The sequence below is a fragment of the Corvus hawaiiensis genome, chromosome 1 (genome assembly GCF_020740725.1).
Source record: "Corvus hawaiiensis isolate bCorHaw1 chromosome 1, bCorHaw1.pri.cur, whole genome shotgun sequence".
Taxonomy (NCBI): domain Eukaryota; kingdom Metazoa; phylum Chordata; class Aves; order Passeriformes; family Corvidae; genus Corvus; species Corvus hawaiiensis.
Window position 1 is genome coordinate 95,222,753 of NC_063213.1, and position 17,797 is coordinate 95,240,549.

Genomic DNA, 17,797 nt, shown 5'->3' on the forward strand with positions numbered 1-17,797 from the left:
GAAAAAGGGATTGAGAACAGATTCCCAGTTAATGTGTTTTCGGCTGAGAGGGCTCTAGGGTCTAAAAATCTGCTTTCTGTTAGGAAAAACTATAAAATGCTCAACAAAAGATGAAAAACATGTCTTTCATTGGCATAAAATCAGGAGATTTCCTTGCAGGAGGGTGTATTAAAAATTCCCTAGAAAGTAGAATACGGAAAGAGTAACTGCCACTGGCAGCAAACTCCAACTCATAGCAAATACATGTGTTACAAATCTAACAAAACAAACAAACATCACTCAAAGCCTTGCATGTGTGTACAAGCCAGGTTTAATAATTCTTTTTAACCTTAGGATTGGGCCTTAAATTATATATAATCTGCGAAGTCCTTTCTTACTTCTATATCCCACTTCAGTTCTTGAAAATTGGTGTCTGTTGAATTCTCTTTTAGGGCTTTTTCTAAACCCAAGATGGAGAATTTTGTTAACAGTGCAATAAAAATAACTTCATAGTGTTACAAGGAAACATTAAAGACTTTTTTGTGTGCTGCTCTTTCCCTTAAAAAAAAATACAGACATTATTTCTTTAAAAGGCTCCATCTGCAAATCCCATTAGATGTGCATATAAGGTTTCAGATGATTAATAGCTGCCTGCTTTGCTTTGGTTGGAGGGGCTGAGGGTATGTGTGTTAACCCCTCCCTCCCCTCGCTCACATTTCACTTCACAAACTTGTCACTGTCTCCCCAGCACAGTATTTAAAAAGTGTTTCACTCATGCCCAGCACTTCACAAGGAAGCTGCTCATGGCAATCCCTGCAGAAATCTGGTTGCCCCAGTCAGGGCAATGAAGACATTTAGAAGAGTTACCTGCAACAGCATAAAACCCACAAGCAAACTGTTGTTTAGGGAGGAGATCTATCCTGTAAAATTTGGAAGAGTTTCCCCCTGCTTCTCTTCTGCTTTTGAAGGCTGAGCTGTCACCAGCCACGAGCGCTGAGGTGTGGACAGGACTGGAAGCAGATGGATCCCAGCAGCAGCAGCTGCATGCGCAGCCCACAGCCTCCCACCCCGCTCTGGGGCTGCATGAGGAGCTCCCACACGGATCTGACCACAGCTCCAGGGCTCAGCCACTACCCAGCAGCACCATTCTCCTTCCAGCAAAAACCAGATTTTGCTGCTTACTCTGATTTCTCAGCCTCCTGCCTGGTGACAGCTCCCCACAGCTTCCCACGTGAGGAGCGGGCACTTGTGGAGCAGCACCCCTCTTTCCAGCACCCTGACTGGCACCTGGCAGCCACTGAGGCCAGAAGAGGAATAAACCCAGGACTGGCCTTGGCTTCTGGGGAGTCAGAGGGCAGCAGCCCAAGCCTAGTGAGTGCAGCAGTGGGTGTGGATGAAGATGATGAGGCACCAGCAAATCCTACAAATGACACTGGGAAAAAGCCATCCAAAAGGAAAAAGGAAAGCTCAGGTAGGTGATATGAAATCAGGGCTGTGGTAGAGTGCAGGAGATGGAATGAGAACACCTGGTGAGACTGGGAATTAGGAGAGAAAGCTGATGAGCAGAACATTTCATAATACTTGACTGGGGAAACTTTAGACAGTAACAGCACTGTAACAAACTGTCTTGTTCTTGTTCTGGTCTTTGTACTTCACTCCTGCAGATCTTGTGTACTGAAGCAGGCATTTTACTCACCAGCACAATGCACATTTGCTGTAACTGAACAGCAATCACATGGCAGGTACACACAGAACTGAAAGTCCTAGGATGTGGAGTTATAAACCCATACCTGCCATTTGTCTGAGCAAAAGAGAATGGCAAAGAGCAAAGATCCCTCACCTTGAGCTGCCTGTGGTAGCTGGAAATGCCATGCTAGGATTTTGACATCTTGGTTTATGGCAAGAAGTACAAGAGGAAAAGTCTTCCTTTAAGTATAAATTCTACTTGGCCTCAATAAATGTTAAATATTTTGACCTCAAAACAGGAGGTACTAAAAGTTTGCCCATCAGTACAACGTCCAACAGTGCAGAAAACAGACATCGTTTTCATGGTGTCATCCCAGCTAGCAAAACACATTCTTTCTACAGTGTAAAAACCAATAATTTCATAGTTATGCAAACTCTAACTTGCTGATGTCTCAGATCCAAATATGTGAAATATGCATAAAATTTCTTTCTCTTAAGGAAGCCATTAAAATTTAAGATGCTTATATGCATTCAAATGCCACAGCATTAATTTACAACCTACAGTGTGCATTTTCCCACAGCACTGCTACCAAGTGGAGAATATTTTCCAGTAGCCCCATTTGACAGGCAGAGAATGCAGGGATAAAAATATTAATTGATTAATTTCTGGGTTTTGCAGACATTTGTAGAGTTTAAGTTCATTTATACTGAAAACACATGTTGAGTCAAAATTTTCCCAAATGCAAAGAAGGTTTAAAAAAGTAATAATTTAAAAGGTGAACAATGTGTTCATGAAAGCATCAGTTAGTCACAGATAAACAGCAGATTTCAGCTTACTCAGATTAGAGGGATATCTTTATTCTTAAAGAGACTGATTCCAAAGCACATCTCCCTGGTTTAAGTAGAAGGAAAAAGTTCCTTTATTCTCACTTACCAGCACTCTTCATATTTTCTTTTCACACTTGCTGCTGTCCCCTACACTTTTCCTTTCAGGGAGCTGTAAGCAATGACATCCCTGAAAGGTCTGAGGTTCCGCCTTCTAGTGACCATTGCAACCCTTGGGAGAGGCAGCTGTTAAATTCAACCCAGCACTGAAGCTGGTTGGAATCCTGGAAGGATGCACAATCCATAGGAGAGACACATCTGCCTCTGCTTCCTAAGCAGCATCTTTTTCCCTTCCCTTCCCTTCCCTTCCCTTCCCTTCCCTTCCCTTCCCTTCCCTTCCCTTCCCTTCCCTTCCCTGAACTTCCCTTCCCTGAACTTCCCTTCCCTTCCCTGAACTTCCCTAAACTTCCCTTCCTCTCCTCTCTTCTTTTAAACTGGCAGTACAGTAGGAAAAACCTGCCCAAGATGATTTGTCCTTTCACACATTTGTCATTTCTCACATTCTACTGTCAAAACTGAAGCAGCCAGGCCACATTTCCACTTCTGGAATATCTCAAGACCTCAAGCCATGAGTAAGGATTACATCTCTTGACAATACCCTGTGGCACACAGTGTGGATGAGAGATTCCAAGATACACATCCTATTCTGTTCCCAAAAATATCCATTTAAAACTATTCACATTGTCTTTTGGAGATGCAGACTGGTAAAACTGCCCCTTGGAGAGGGTGTCCTTCCCACAGGGCTCTGATGAACTCACAGGTACATCCACTTGGAATTAGCTCCTTGTCTTTAGTTTCTGCCATGTGCTGATGGTATTGGGGAGCTGCTTCAGCCCTCCACGTGTCTGTGAGGGGAGCAGAGACCCCAGGGGAAGCCCCTGAGTTCAAGGCTCCCAGAAGCTGGTGGAGAAGTTCCCAGCAAGAGATCCATACTTCAAATCCTGCTTCCCTACTGCTCCCTCAAAAGTCACACTTGTGAGCCTCTGGGAAACCTGTAAGAGAGTATTTGTGAGGTAAGGGGTGAGAACAAAGGGGATTGCTAAACTGTAGGCAAAAACATGGGGAGACACTTCTGGAGTTTTGTTCCTGTACATTCCCCAACTTTATTTGTGGATTTCTGAAGCAGCAAAACCAGTATGGAACAAACCAGACTAATTCCCTTGGAATGGAAAGCAGCCCAGCTGCAGCAGGTGACACACCGGTCCCTGTGTGCATTACTAGTAACAAAAGCTCTGTTTGATTTCTCCATTTCTGATGGACAGAGATAAGGTCAGATCAGTCACAAAGCTTACAGTCACACCTCCCAGATTTCTCCAGTTTTACTACTTTGGCAGCCAAAAGGACACCTAGAAGATGAAGCTGCACATCATGCTCACACTGTTACTATTTTGCTTATCATTGCTATGTAGAAATATTATGCTAGGACACACAGAACTCCGTTGCATACTGGTTACACACAAAAATTAAGTCATTAACAGCATAACAAAACCCCTACTAGCATGTTTAGTTTAGGGAATCTAGCAAGAGGAGCAGGAGGAGAGAGTCAAGGAACTTGCAAAACTGACCCCCTGAAAGACTGGCAATTTGGGCTTTGCTCACTGAAAGAAATGCATTTTTCCTTGCATTGCATTGAGATTCTCTGAGCACCAACTTTGAAAGCACAGAGAAAAAAATAAAAAGAAAGGAAAAGAAAAAAGAAAAAGTAAAAAGAGAAAGGATCAAAAAAAAGTGAATAAAAGGTTGCCACAGTCTCAGGTAAAGTCAGTTGGTGCTTGCTTTTTATCATAATTGGTACAGAATCACTTTGGCTATGGCTTGAAATTTGGCTTTGAAATACAGCTCTTCACCACATTGCAGAAATGTACACAAATAGCAAACAGGTTTTTCAGGACAGCAATGACAAGGATGATACTGGGGCCAGTCAGGTACACAGATACCAGATCTGCTTGGAGCTTTCATTTAGCAAGGATCAGAAAAAGTTAGAAAACTGGAGTGTTCAAGATAGTTCCAGGCCACTGCAAAAACCACTGTTTCTCTGCTTTTGCTTGTTTTACCACCCCACATCCCCAGTATTTCCAGGCCATACACCACAGCTGAGGGTGCTGCTCCCTGAGTGACTTGTTCTTGTGTCCTGCACCAAAGCTGGGCACCATACACTCCTAACATGTTGCTTGTTCTTGGCTGCCTTGGATCAGGGGAGGGTGAAAATACATATATAGGGAGTAAAAGTAAAAATGTGGGGAAGGAAACTATTTTGATGCAATGACAGCAAGGAATGAGAGCTTCTTTCGCACAGCTACTGTTCTGTGACTGTGCAGACCCAGGCAGTTCTGAGAACACTCCCCATCCTGAGTGAGCTGTCCCACCTCTGTCCCCTCAAAACCAAGGCTGGCCACACCAATAAGTCACGCTGAGCTCGAGGGGGCATAAAGCAAACATTTTAAAACTTCCACTGAGCACTTCAAGGGGTTGTTTATCAGACCTCTGCAACTGCACATGTTCACAACACATCAGCATAACCACAAATTACACAAGTGTGTTTGCCTCTTAGAAAACCAGAACTCAAGCAATAAGGCAGAAACCAGCAGCAAATCACGGAAGGAAAGGACAGCTTTCACTAAGGAGCAGCTACGGGAGCTGGAAGCTGAATTTGCCCACCATAACTACTTGACAAGGCTCAGGAGATACGAGATAGCTGTGAACCTGGATCTCACCGAAAGACAAGTACTTTCCAAACCCTTGTCTCCCCAGATCCTTCTTCCTCCCCCACAACTTCTCTCTAATGCTAAAAATGATATGTTACTCGAGGGTCTGCTTTTCCAGTGGCACAGAGGTATTTTCAAACAAAGCCTCCACATTCTTTCCAACACCTTTGTTACACATTTCTGTAAGTAGTTAATAAATTTAATTATGTTTCTCTAAACTAAAGATTGACTTGGTAATAGCTGGTCTCTACTGAGTTCTTGTTAACCACCATTCATTGGTGCATATTGATATATCAAGGATTACATATGGAATGTGGATATCACCTTAGACTGTGACTAATTATTAGAATGACATGTTTGATACATGCATTCTTCCTGGGTCAGGTGGTATTTTGAGGTGATAAAGAAAGACAAATATACAGAGTTTTGTGGAGAAAGGTATTTCTGTTCTCTCATTGTCATCTCAGTCCAAGTTTCCTTATCAAGGCTAAGTGGGCAGCAGAAGAATTGCATAATTATGTGAGGCAAATTAAAATTCCTGAAGCATTAGATTGGATGGCCTAGATATTAAAAATACATGAGAGGCACTGTGCTCATCGTGTTGACTTGTTTATTTAACATGATGACAGATTCTAGGCAAAGCACTTGTACTACCTTTGAGGATTTCAGAGGAACATCTGTGTAGAGCGTTCTAGAAGGAATTGTTCCAGTCTGTGTTAGAGAGATGGCTTCATCAAACTGTGAGGCTCTGTTCACCTTTTCTTCTAGAATTCCACAAATCATCTGTCTATTGATACACACATATATGCACAGCTCTGCTTATACAGCTCAGGTTGAGGCAACAAGTAATTGTTTTGTTTTTATCACCCAGGTCAAAGTGTGGTTTCAAAACAGAAGAATGAAGTGGAAACGTGTTAAAGGTGGGCAAGCAGTGCCCCCACACGAACACGACACAGAAGATGTGGACTCTGCCACCTCCCCCAGCTCTGAGTAGCCCTTGCAGCAATGGGAGAGGAGATGGAGAAAGTCATCGATTGGAATGTGGATGCAACTGCTTAGAATCAGCTACACAATGAGCTCACCCTGCCTGCAAATCCTGTAGCCCATACTCTAAAAGGTGCATGATGCTTGAGGTTACAGAGGCAATTAAAGAGCACAGGGGGGAAAAAGCCAAAGGACAGCATGATTTTGATTTTTGTCTCTCGAGCTCTCTTACTACCACAGATGTGTCTACAGAAAAAAACAACAAACACTGAGTATAAAACAGGAGTAATGTTGTTGAAACTCCCAAACATTCAGAAAATATAGACTGTTAGTCAGCAAGTGATAATGCAGCTGCATCCTCATCCAGCCTTTCCCTGGTCACACCTATTCAGTCTGCATTTGGACTTGACAATGCACACATTCCTTGTGCCCTACTTTGAGAGAAATAAATACTTTGATAGTCACTGATTTTTCTTGCAGAATGAGTCGAACACCTCTATGACTAGGCAATAAGATTACAAAATAAAATGTGAGACTAAAAATACACATACACAGAAGTCTGCTCACCAGTTTCAGAAGAGATGGCTTTCACACTGACAGTCCAAGAAGGTAGGTGCCTTGTTGATGGCAGCAATTTGCAGAGGGAGATTTCTTCCAAGCTTATTGTAAATCCTGAAATTAAATTGCTAGATCTCAGTTTCAAATATTTTTTCAAAGCAGTCATTATCAAATGTCCCAGCAGGCACAGCAGAGATTAAACTCTCAACACAACAGCTAAAATATCACTATTTTGTTTTCAAGTTTTCCAAGAAACTGCCACAGCACCACCAGAAGTCTTAAGAATGCTGCCACTTGAAGTTATCCCCACTTTCAACCGAAACTTGTAGAGTATCAAATTATGATGATTTAGAAAAGCATAGTGCCTGCTCCCATTTCTTGTATTTTTTTGTTTCATGTACTAATGCCACATTTTAAGCAGAATTTTACTCTAGCATACCACATTATGACTATGGAGAACACTGAAACTTTGGTTTAAATATTTCAAAGGTAACCACTATTTGCAGCTAGAGCACTCTGCCTTCCTTTCACCTTCCTCTGATGCACTGCTATTGTGGGTGCAAGTGAACTGTAGATATGCTGGGTATGAATTTGTATATCTGGATTATATGTTTATAAAGCTATTAGTGGTAATTCCACTTGTAAAAGGTCTCAAAATAGATAAATATCAAGATTTTTTTTAACAGAAGTGCTGTATTCTTTTCAAAGAGCTGATTATTGTTTCTACTAAGAAAAAACATACATTACATTCCTTCTAAACATTTCTAAACTCTGATTGACAGATGGAAAAATCAACAGTTTAGAGTATATATTTGTGCAAAACCAATTTAAAAGAACAATTATTTTTAAACAGAAATTATTTAAAAATAAAGAAACTTGAGCAGCTTGAGAAGCACTGAGGAAGTGAATTAGGTTACTGTCTGGTTTCCCCTACTGCGCTACTTGCTCTTACCCACTTTATCCAAAAACAACAGTTACCCAAAACAAAATGCCAACACTGCTCTGCTCCTGAATGAAAAAGCTAAGAAAACAGCAGCAGTGATGTCTCACACAGGGCCTGCCCACAGACTGTTGCAATCACAGCATGGATGTAAATCCTGTGAATATAATAATTACATATAATCAGTTATAACATTTAGGAGTTATAATATTTAGGAGTATGCATGCATGAGCTAGACCTACCCCTGACTCTTCAGATCTTTATGGTAAGGAAAAGCTACCCTCAGCTTCCTCCTGGGACACTTGTGTGTGCATGGTAGATGTTTAAATGGAAGGGGGTACAGACAGGGAGTTATGGTTGGATCCCAGCTCCTTCAGCAGTGATAAGCTGAGGTGGACAATGACAGAACACAATTGTTTTGGTGTATTACAAACCTCATGTTAAAAATAGGCTAATAATCTCACTACTCAGGTGACATAAAACTAATTGGCTAAAAAAATTGCCTATGCACAGATGAGAAGAAGATACAGTTCACAGTATCTTTAAGAACAGAAAATGTCTCTGACTCTACTTCTTAAACCTTGGTTTTCTGATTAGACTTCTGACTAAACTCAGTAGTTTGGCTCCTGCCAAAGCCTAAAGAAAGTTGTGTTTTGTGAAGAACTCTGGTGCTCAGATATCCTACCCTCTTCTCCTGGAACACAAATCACCATGGAGCAGGAGTTCTTTTTTACTTATATCCTCATAACCCCTTAAGCCAATTAACACTGTACATCACCTCCTCCCCACTGTGGTTAGAAAGTTTGCAACCTGCAGAAGCAGCTTATTTTGAGATGAGAACTTTTGGGCTCTTGGCTACTAACATAAACCAAAATCAGCTCCTCACCCAAATGAGAGACTAATAAATCTTTCCTTTCAAGGAAGCTGTCAATGGTAGCACATTGAATCCTAATTCACTTAAAAACTAATCAATGGGATCTCGGTCTGTACCCATAATTGCAGCTCCTAAACAGTTCTTGCTCTGAATTTTGAGAAATAAGCTATGAGTCACCTGTGAGATCTTCTTGTGCTTAGGCAGTTTCTTCGTTAAACCATCTGCTCACTCTAAGATTTTAGTGTTTTGAGAAGGAACATTTCACTCCTGACATCAAAGCATTTGACCTCTGAACCTCTGGTGCCAAGAATCTTTCAGGGAAGGCCTGTCGTCTGGGAGCAAAGTCTTTGACCTGCAATTATTTTTCTCAGAAATACACTTCAGGCTGTATTCTCCTCACAGAAGGGAGGGAAGATACCTGGGGATGTTTGGCAATGTTTTCCATGCCTTATTCTCCATAAATAATCTGAGCACACAATCACCCCATGGCATCAGGGAAGTCTGGCAGGAATTCCCCAGGAAGCACATGCAAGCAGGGCAGTGAGACTTTCTGCCAGTGCAAACAGCCCACAGGGAGTGGGGATATCTGTATAAACACAAAAATATGTGCTGTAGCCCTTTATATCTGTGCTGCCTCTTCTAAATAGAGGGAGAGAAGTGCTTTCCTTAGAGTCAGAGACTTTATGGACTCTATCCATCTAGCCTGATGCCAATGCAGCAGAGGCCCTGATTTGTTCTGGTTCTGTATCTATGACTCCTCTGTTGTTAGTCCTCAGTTTCTGCATGTCATTCTACAGCTTTAAGCTAATGATTTTTCCACTCAGTGGAGCTACTTAAACTCCAAAGATAACCCAAGGCCAGTCCAATGTTGCCTTGAACTCCTCCAGGGATGGGGCATCCCCAGCTTCTCTGGGCAACCTGTGCCAGGGCCTCACCACCCTCACAGTAAAAAATTTCATAGGCATGCTGTAAATATGGAACCAAACCCTCCAGTTCACACTGTCTGGAAAACAAGAGAGCCCTTTCAGCAAACATTTCACATCCAGAGATTTTGACTGGGACACACTCTACACGAGCAAAGCTCGCAAATCCTACTTCCTGTAGAATTTCCTACACAAGGAAACAAGCACACACAACAAATCAGGGCATTTTACAGAACACACAATTTTTCAATTACCCCATTTTGTTCCCCCACCTCTAGCAGTGCTCATATTAAGTTTCATCAGCCACTATCTCATATTTTGGGTAATTCCCTTCCCTTGAGGAAAGTGCACAGCCCCTTCAAGACACATGACTGCATTAGTTACTGCACTCAGCACACTGGATCCACACAGCTCTTCTAGGCAGATGGACAGGAAATCCACTTTCTTTCAGTGATTACAGCAGAAGGGCTTTTGTCTGACTGGAACTTGCCCGGTGTGGCTGTAAAATAACCTCAGGCTCAGGCTCTTGCGTTTCAGGCTGTATTTGTGAGTTACGATGGGGCAGCTTCCCCTGCAGCTCTGGGTGCAGGTGTCAGCAGAGCCCTGCGGCTCCCCGTCCCCACCCTCCCCACACACACAATGCCACATTGTTCTAGTTTCTACATAAAGGAAGGATTTTCGTGCAGTACCAGACTCTTACACCACTATTCCCTTCCTCTATACCATAATTGTTATTTTATTCTTTTAAATAACTCTTAGACAGGGATAAGCAGCCGGTTGTCTGGAAGCTCCTTCGGGAGCAGATTGCAGAAGAGATAATGGGAGTGAGTAACAGAGAGGATGGTGACTTCATACCACGGAGGTTTGAGTCATGTTTCTTTCTTTATTAAAGAAGAATACAATTTTTTCAAACCTCCCTCAATCATGCTGTATATCCCTGGCTTTGCAGCAGGAAACAGACATGTGAATTGACATGCTTTCTTGTAGCCTTTAATTTTTAATTCAGTGAAAGTTTCTGATGGCCCACACTCACACCCCAGGGTAATTCGTCAGCCAGAATGCCACATGTGGAGTATTTCCAACACCCAGGAATTTATCACCAGGTGAGTGTTAGCCCACCAGTGCTACAGTTGAGTGGATGGTTGGAAAGACACCCAAAAAATGCATTGTTTCTTCCTTTCAATACTCACCACAAAAATCGTAACAGTTTTATACTTCTATCTACTTTTAATTCTATATTTTTATATTTTAAGCCTTTTCTGTACAACTACATTTCAACACTTCCCGTTGTCTATTTCTTTCATGAGGGATGATCGAGGAAAGTGATATAACTGTTGGGAATCTGTGCAGTTTCCAATTCAGAAAACAAAAAAAATCTATCAGATCTAATTTAATTGCTCCACCCACTTTTCTTAGCTGAGGAGGACAGACCCCTAGTCCCAGTGTCAGGGTATCTAACAAATCTGGACAGGAAGTTATTTTCCAGGGAATAGAAGTATCACTCTCCATAATAATTTTCCACAGTTGTTTCTGTCTGAAGTTAATTGAAAAGGAGATTCTGGGGAAAAGTGTAGCTCAAGAAGCCGATTTTCATTCAAGTGTACAAACATCCAGTACTCTATTCCATGATTATACCTAGAAATGGCACAAAGTATAAAATGAGGCCTCTTATTTTAAAGTCCTGGCAGCATGGACTTGTGTCAGGCTACTTGCTGTCTTCAATTCACCTGTATCTAGCTGGGTTGAGTTATAAACTTCTATAAAGTATGCCAATAAAAAATAAATCTATTAAAAAGAGAATAAAATAATGAGGTGAGAAATTGTCTGTCTCAGGAAAACGTTTTAGGCACATCTCTGACTGGTTTATTTGCAGAAGAAAACACAGACACAACTGGAGTATGTTTCACATTACAAGACTTAAGGGTTCTTGTCTGTACTGAAGACATGTTTATACTGTTGGGTTCCAGTATGAATCTGGTTTATATCCTGTGAATGCTCAGAGTCCTTCACACACTCTAGGCAGGAAGTCTTTAATGCACACACTGAGAAGACATTTTCAATTATTCAAACATTAAATAAATAAGCATGGAAAAAACCCATTCTACTGCAATAATTAAATTCTTCCTGTGCCTTTACAAGATTTCTGAAAAAACAAGCCTCTCAATCCTGGCAGAGCTGTTTAAAAAGTCCAAGAAAGCTGTAAGGGAAACAAACTCAGGGGAAAACCATCCATTTACCCATTGCATTTTGTAGCACCATCAGATATTATTTAAGACCAGAGCCTTGCAGTGTTTGGCTCAGAGCAGGCCTTGTCTCAAAGGCATTTTGTCATTTAAAATAGGCAAACATCAAGAAGAAAACCAAAATGGTCATATGGATGTATCATCCTTCCCAAACTGTAAAGTGGGGACCTGCCCAAGGCTGGAAGAGCACTGGTGAAGGAACTGAGACATCTGGAGTCCTTGTCTGGTTCAAAGCTGATCTTCTTCAAGAGATTAAATATGGCCCACATTATCTCATTATTCTTACACATCATGGTTTCTTTTCTTGGTGCATTGTGAGAATTTCTCAGCCAGTAACAAGCTGGCAGAATAGCTGGAGAGGAAACTGTGCCTGAAATTTTCTAGAGCTTTCAGAGCACTTAACAATATTCTTAGTAATATGCTCCAACTTTTGGTCAGCCCTGAAGAAGTCAGGTGGTTGGACCAGGTAATGCTTACAGGTCACTTCCAAATGAAAAAATCTCTTCGACTTGCAGTTGCTTTGACATCTTTTATGCACATGAATGTGTAGGAAGAATATAACTCACCATATGGAAAACAATGCAAGGGTTGGATATGTATCTATTAATGTTGGATTTGTAATCTGTGTATAACTTCAAATATGGAACTGGGCTTGAATTTTCACTTGATTTCACAGTTGCCAGGGCCAACTTGAGTAGCATTATTTTTAAGAGAAAAATGATCTCTCTTTTTACAGTCTTCTCACTGCTGTAATTTCTTTGTGTCCCTGCCAGAATCAAGATGAGGTGACGCCAAGAAAAAGGATGAGCTCATTGCATTTAATGGTATGAGGTTTCACAAATAAAAACTACATTACTCAATTGAGAAGTAGTCAGTGGTATAAAACAGGGTTAAAAGCAGGTAGTTTTAATTGGAAACAAAAAGAATTAATTAATTTCTCATGCTTGTTGTCATTAGAGAATTGATCTGATTAGTCTTCCTTAGGGACAGAATTTTAGATTATTCACCATTATTTTATTGTTACTGCACATTTATGATAACATTAAAAGAACAAGATAAACGTTATTGGTAAAACAACATAGTGAAAGCAGTGAATTATAGGAAAGGGTCATTTGGATCTTCCTGCTGAAATCCAAGGTATAAATGTCAGCCTCTGGAACAATGGATTCAGCACTCTTTCCACACCTTTTTGATTTCTAGTATCACATTGAGCTCAAAAAGGTCTTATTCCACAGAACAGTGAATCCTTCTTAGTGGTGCCGTACTGTTCAGAAGAATCTCTCAGACCTGTGGAATCTATTGACCATCAGCTCTACAGCAGAGCATTTTCCAAAAAAAGCCAGAGGCACAGTCCCTTTTACAAGACCCGTGCAGTCTTTGCAATGTGTCACATGAAAATGGAAGAGCCTTCAAGAGGGAAGGACAGTTCAGGTGCCTATGATGGACATCTGAGCTCATGATGTGTTTGACTGGATTTTTGCACAAGGTACAGCTAAATCATCACTCTTCCTGCAACATAGCTGGATCAGAATCCCTGTGGTGTTCCCAGTGGTGTCTGCTCCAGTGTCTCACTGACATAGAATGACCTAATTTGTTATGGCTGGTGAGAACGGAGAGAAATTAAATCCAGGTCTGTAGTTGATTGGGGTCAGGTTGAGATGATTTATGACCTGAGGAATGTACTCACTCACTCACTATCATACAAAAAACAGTATCAGTTGGACTCAGCAACCCTTGGAATCAAATTGAAATTGGGATTTTCCAAAAAATGAGTAGTAGCAGAGGCAAGACCCACGGGAGAAGGCAAGCTGGTGGGCAGATGAGGCTGTATCTGAACACCAAGCCAGGTACCTTCTCTTCCCACACTCACAATCAGTTAACCTCCAAGCCCTGATTTATTGTGATTCAGAGGAGAGATGGAATGGAATAGGTCTATGCCAAGGAAATTTCATCTGTCTGGAATCTGACAGGAAGAAAAAAAACGTTTGAAAATTTTTGAGGAAGCTGGGATTTGTCCCAGTTACAGTGTCTCTGTGTTCACTCAGCCAGCTCGTGTTAGCAAGTTAGGCTCACTGAAAAATAGTGGCAAATGCTTTTCCATCAATCAAGAACCTTGAGTTTGGTCCCAAGTCAGGGGCTGTGCAGTACAGCCCATGACCCAAACAGCAGGAGCCTTCAGCAGCTTCCCCCATGCCTTTTGCAGGATATCTAACATCTTTCTTTTCTTTGTGGACTTTAGAAAAGGATAAGAGAAGAGTTACTCTATTTTCAAGTTCAAGGCATTTTATCACACTTCAGCAGTTAAGCAGAACCTGAAAATAAAACTATTCAATACTGGTTTTCTTTGGGAAAACAAATCAGGGTTTTTTCCTTCCCTAATTAGGACCCTGCTTCTTCATTTTTCCTAACTTCATGTCCTGTTTTTGATTCTTGTGCCCAGTGAAACTAGTCACTGACTGAAACTAGTCACTGACTGGGTTGCTTTTTTTTAAGTAGAAAAATCATCTCTATTCTGCTAATGTCTATCAAAATAGGCAGAGAAAGTGAAGGAGAGAAAGAAAAATATCTGCAATCCCAGGAGTGGTGGTTATAAAAACCCTCTCCATGGGCTTCTGTGCTTCTTATCGAATGCAGTTTTGCTCACACACACCTCAAACAGGCAGCTAAGTGAAAGTGCATCAACCCTTTACCTTCCTGTTCCCTAAGAGAGTCTTTGCATTCCACAGAGATATGAGCTCAAAACATGTAAAGCTTCTTAGGAAAAAGAGTGGCCATTACAGAAGGGTGCAAAATGCTGTGTAAGGGCAGGTATGACTGACAATGCACAAACCTGTCTGCATGGAATCATCTCTGCTGTACCCCAGAGCCTTCATCTAAGAGCACATGCTGAAAGAGCAGATGTTGGGGTGGCTCAGCCTGCTCTCAGGCTGAAACCATCAAATATCAGTCAAACCAGGGCCATCCACTGGGTGGATTTCCCCACCCAGGATAGTGGATCGGAAGGTGGACTAGAAGAGGTCACTGAGATTTAGGTTACCTCCCCTTGGGTGGCTCCCAATCCTAAATTACCTCCCCCTGTTCCAGAAAGTTCTTCCTTTCTTAGTTATTAATTGATTCCCTGCTATGACTCCCACCTCCCTGTTTTCCCCATTTGTTCTGAAAAATTGCATCCTCCCCTCTGCTTGTACCCCATTGGTTGTTTTCCCTTTCCCCGCCTTGCTCCACCCCCCCATAAAGGGGATAAAGGGGTGAGCCCGCTTCTTCTCGAGTAATTTCTGGTCCCCGGACCTTCCTGCAAATGAATCTGTTGGAACTCACACCAGAAGCCCCTCCCGCCTTCTTTGCCTCCGGGCAAACACCAGCCTGATCATCGGCCACCCGACGTGTTTCCTCTGAGGAGGAGCCAGGCACGCACCCATCCCACGCCGATTCCACTGAGCCGTGCAGCGAGGACGCTGTGGAGGCCAACGCTGCATCCCTCTGCCCGAGGGCACGCCGAGCCTTGCGGCTACAAGCCCCCGGTTGCGTTAAGCAGAAGGGCATCGAGCTGAGACATCCCCTGCACTCAGTGGAAGCCCAGAGAGCTCCAGCTGTAGCACAGTGTCATACATGAAATCCCTAATTGTGCCTGGTCTTTGCATATTAAGTGCTTTAATTAATTAATTCTGAGTTAAATATTTTAAATGTTAAAATTAACCCATCAGCCCAGGTACAAAAATCAAGTTCCATTATCAGTGTTTTCAATTGTTCAAAGTAGTTTATTAAGAGAGTTGCACCATTCCCAGTTAAAAATTCCCCAGTTAAAAATCCCCAACTTATGCTCCCTTTTCAAACTTCAAACCACCTGTACACCATAAGAGTTATCTTTCCTGTGTTTACTGTATACTTTTACAAGTGTTTTAAGATGCGTTAGATGTATTTTAATATTTTTTTAGGTGTTTTTCTTGCACTTTGGTCCAAGGGCTAACTCCAAAACCTCAGTTCTAACAGCCAGCAGCTATTTTTAGCCCCATAGCCATTACCCTCCAGGCAAGCTCCGTGGCAACCTGAATTTTAATGAGGGCTTTTTAGCACCCTTATCTCAACTGATACCACCCCTCTGACAACGATGAGCCATTGGTGGACGGAGATGATCTGTCAAAGGGAAAGCACCAATCAATTTAAACTGAAGGGGCGGGCTGGGGGCGGACTGGGGCGGAGCAAAGGCACTATAAAAGAACGAGACCAGTCTCAGAAAGTTCAGAGAGAGAGAGAGAGAAGGGAGAGAGTGTCTCCTGCAGGCTGGCTGTGGTGGATGTCAGTGCTGGGCATTGAAAGCCTTACTCCTATTAAGGAGCCTTGAATAACTTTTTTTTTGACTTTTGGACCAGCCAAAAGCCAGCTCAGCACTGCAAGACCTTTTTCTCTACCTGAGGTCCAGTGCTGACCCAGCCAGAAGATCTCACGTGAGAAATGAGAAAACTCTTAAAGAAAACAGAAAAATTGAAAAACTACAGAAATCAATAAAATATAAAAATTTGGGATCCTATGGCTCGGTAGATGGTATGCCCCAGGAGCGCAGGGATGTGAGATCTTCTGGCTGAGACAGCACTAGACCTCAGGTAGAGAAAAAGAACTTGCAGTGCTGGGTTGACTTTAAAAAAATTACTAAAAGCCCCTTAAAAGGGGTAAGGCTTTGAATGCCCCAGCACTGATGTCTCCCACAGCTGATCCAGAGAGAGCAAGAGGGGAAAAGAGACCCCACCTCTTGGCTTTGTCCTTTTTATAGTTTTTGCTCTGCTCCCAGTCTGCCCACAGCCCGCCCCTTTGGTCCAAAGCGATTGGTGCTTTCCCTTTGATGGATCATCTCCGTCCACCAATGGCTCATCGTTGTCGGGGGGGGGGTGGTATTGGTCGAGATAAGGGAGCTACAATGCCTTCATTAAAATTCAGGTGTTCAGGTTGCCATGGGACTTGCCTGCAGAGTAATGGCCGTGGCTAAAAATAGCTGCTGGCTCTTAGACTGGGTGGGGTTTTTTTTGGCCTTGGAATCAGAATGCCAGTGAAAAACACCTACAAAAAAGTATTAAAATACGTCTAACACATCTCAAAACACTTGTAAAAGTCTACAGTAAACACAGGAAAGGTAACTCTTATTGTGTACAGGTGGTTTGAAGTTTGAGAAGGGGCAAGTTTGTGATTTTTAACTGGGAAAATTTTAACTGGGAAGGGTGCAACTTTCTTAATAAACTACTTTAAACAAATGAAAACACTGATAATGGAACTGGATTTTTGTACCTGGGCTGATGGGTTAATTTTAAGATTCAATTTAAAAATATTTAACTCAGAATTAATTAATTAAAGCACTTAATATGCAAAGACCAAGCATAAATAGGGATTTCATGTATGACATCTCAGATCCCTGCACTCCTGGGGCATACCATCTACCGAGTCAAAGGATCCCGAATTTTTATATTTTTCTAACTTCTGTAAATTTTCAATTTTTCTGTTTTCAATAAATTATTTTAATTTTTTATTTAATTAAGAGTTGTCTCTTTTCTCACACACAGGAAACACCAGGAATGTGCCTTTGCCCTTGTAAATCTTTCTGACTCGCTCTCATCTGTGAGGTTGGCAGTGGATGCAGAGTGTGGCAATCACTACATTTGGCAGAGCTCTTTGCTACCTGCAGTGTAATTCTCAAGCAAGCAGGCTGCAATAACACTGGGTGTTTATTCAGCTGTGCTTCTCCGGTGTATCCTGGGGAGAAAAGGTATGTTCTGGCCTCTTTAATCACTTCATTCTTTGCTGGAGTAAACAAGAGGAGCCACAGGGGGTTGTCTTTGCTTGTGAGGCTCTGCTGTGCACAGGGCTTGCTGCAAGAGACACCTTCACTATGAGAGCACCAAGTTCCTGCTCTGGCAGGAGGGAAAGATGAGCTGGGGGGACCACAGATGCTAGAGGGAATCCAAAAAAGGACAGAATAATGGTCCAAACAACTCTTTTCCATCCCTACCAACAGCCTAAGCACCATCTTAACT

General features: G+C 42.1%; 1 protein-coding gene across 1 annotated transcript; it reads left to right on the forward strand.

The window, feature by feature from the left end:
* The first annotated feature begins 999 nt into the window (after positions 1-999).
* Positions 1,000-6,312, forward strand: MEOX1 (mesenchyme homeobox 1). Its single transcript, XM_048323317.1, has 3 exons — positions 1,000-1,450; positions 5,102-5,274; positions 6,127-6,312. The coding sequence occupies exons 1-3, from the start codon at positions 1,000-1,002 to the stop codon at positions 6,247-6,249; spliced, it is 747 nt and encodes a 248-aa protein (XP_048179274.1). The 3' UTR covers positions 6,250-6,312.
* The last annotated feature ends 11,485 nt before the right edge of the window (positions 6,313-17,797 follow it).

What these genes read in the sequence shown, in the direction of transcription:
- MEOX1 (XM_048323317.1), top strand. Translation starts at nt 1,000, where the DNA reads ATGGATCCCAGCAGCAGCAGCTGCATGCGCAGCCCACAGCCTCCCACC. An exon ending in AAGGAAAAAGGAAAGCTCAG is followed by an intron (nt 1,451 to 5,101) that starts GTAGGTGATATG and finishes TTTGCCTCTTAG; the next exon opens with AAAACCAGAACTCAAGCAAT. An exon ending in TGGATCTCACCGAAAGACAA is followed by an intron (nt 5,275 to 6,126) that starts GTACTTTCCAAA and finishes TTTATCACCCAG; the next exon opens with GTCAAAGTGTGGTTTCAAAA.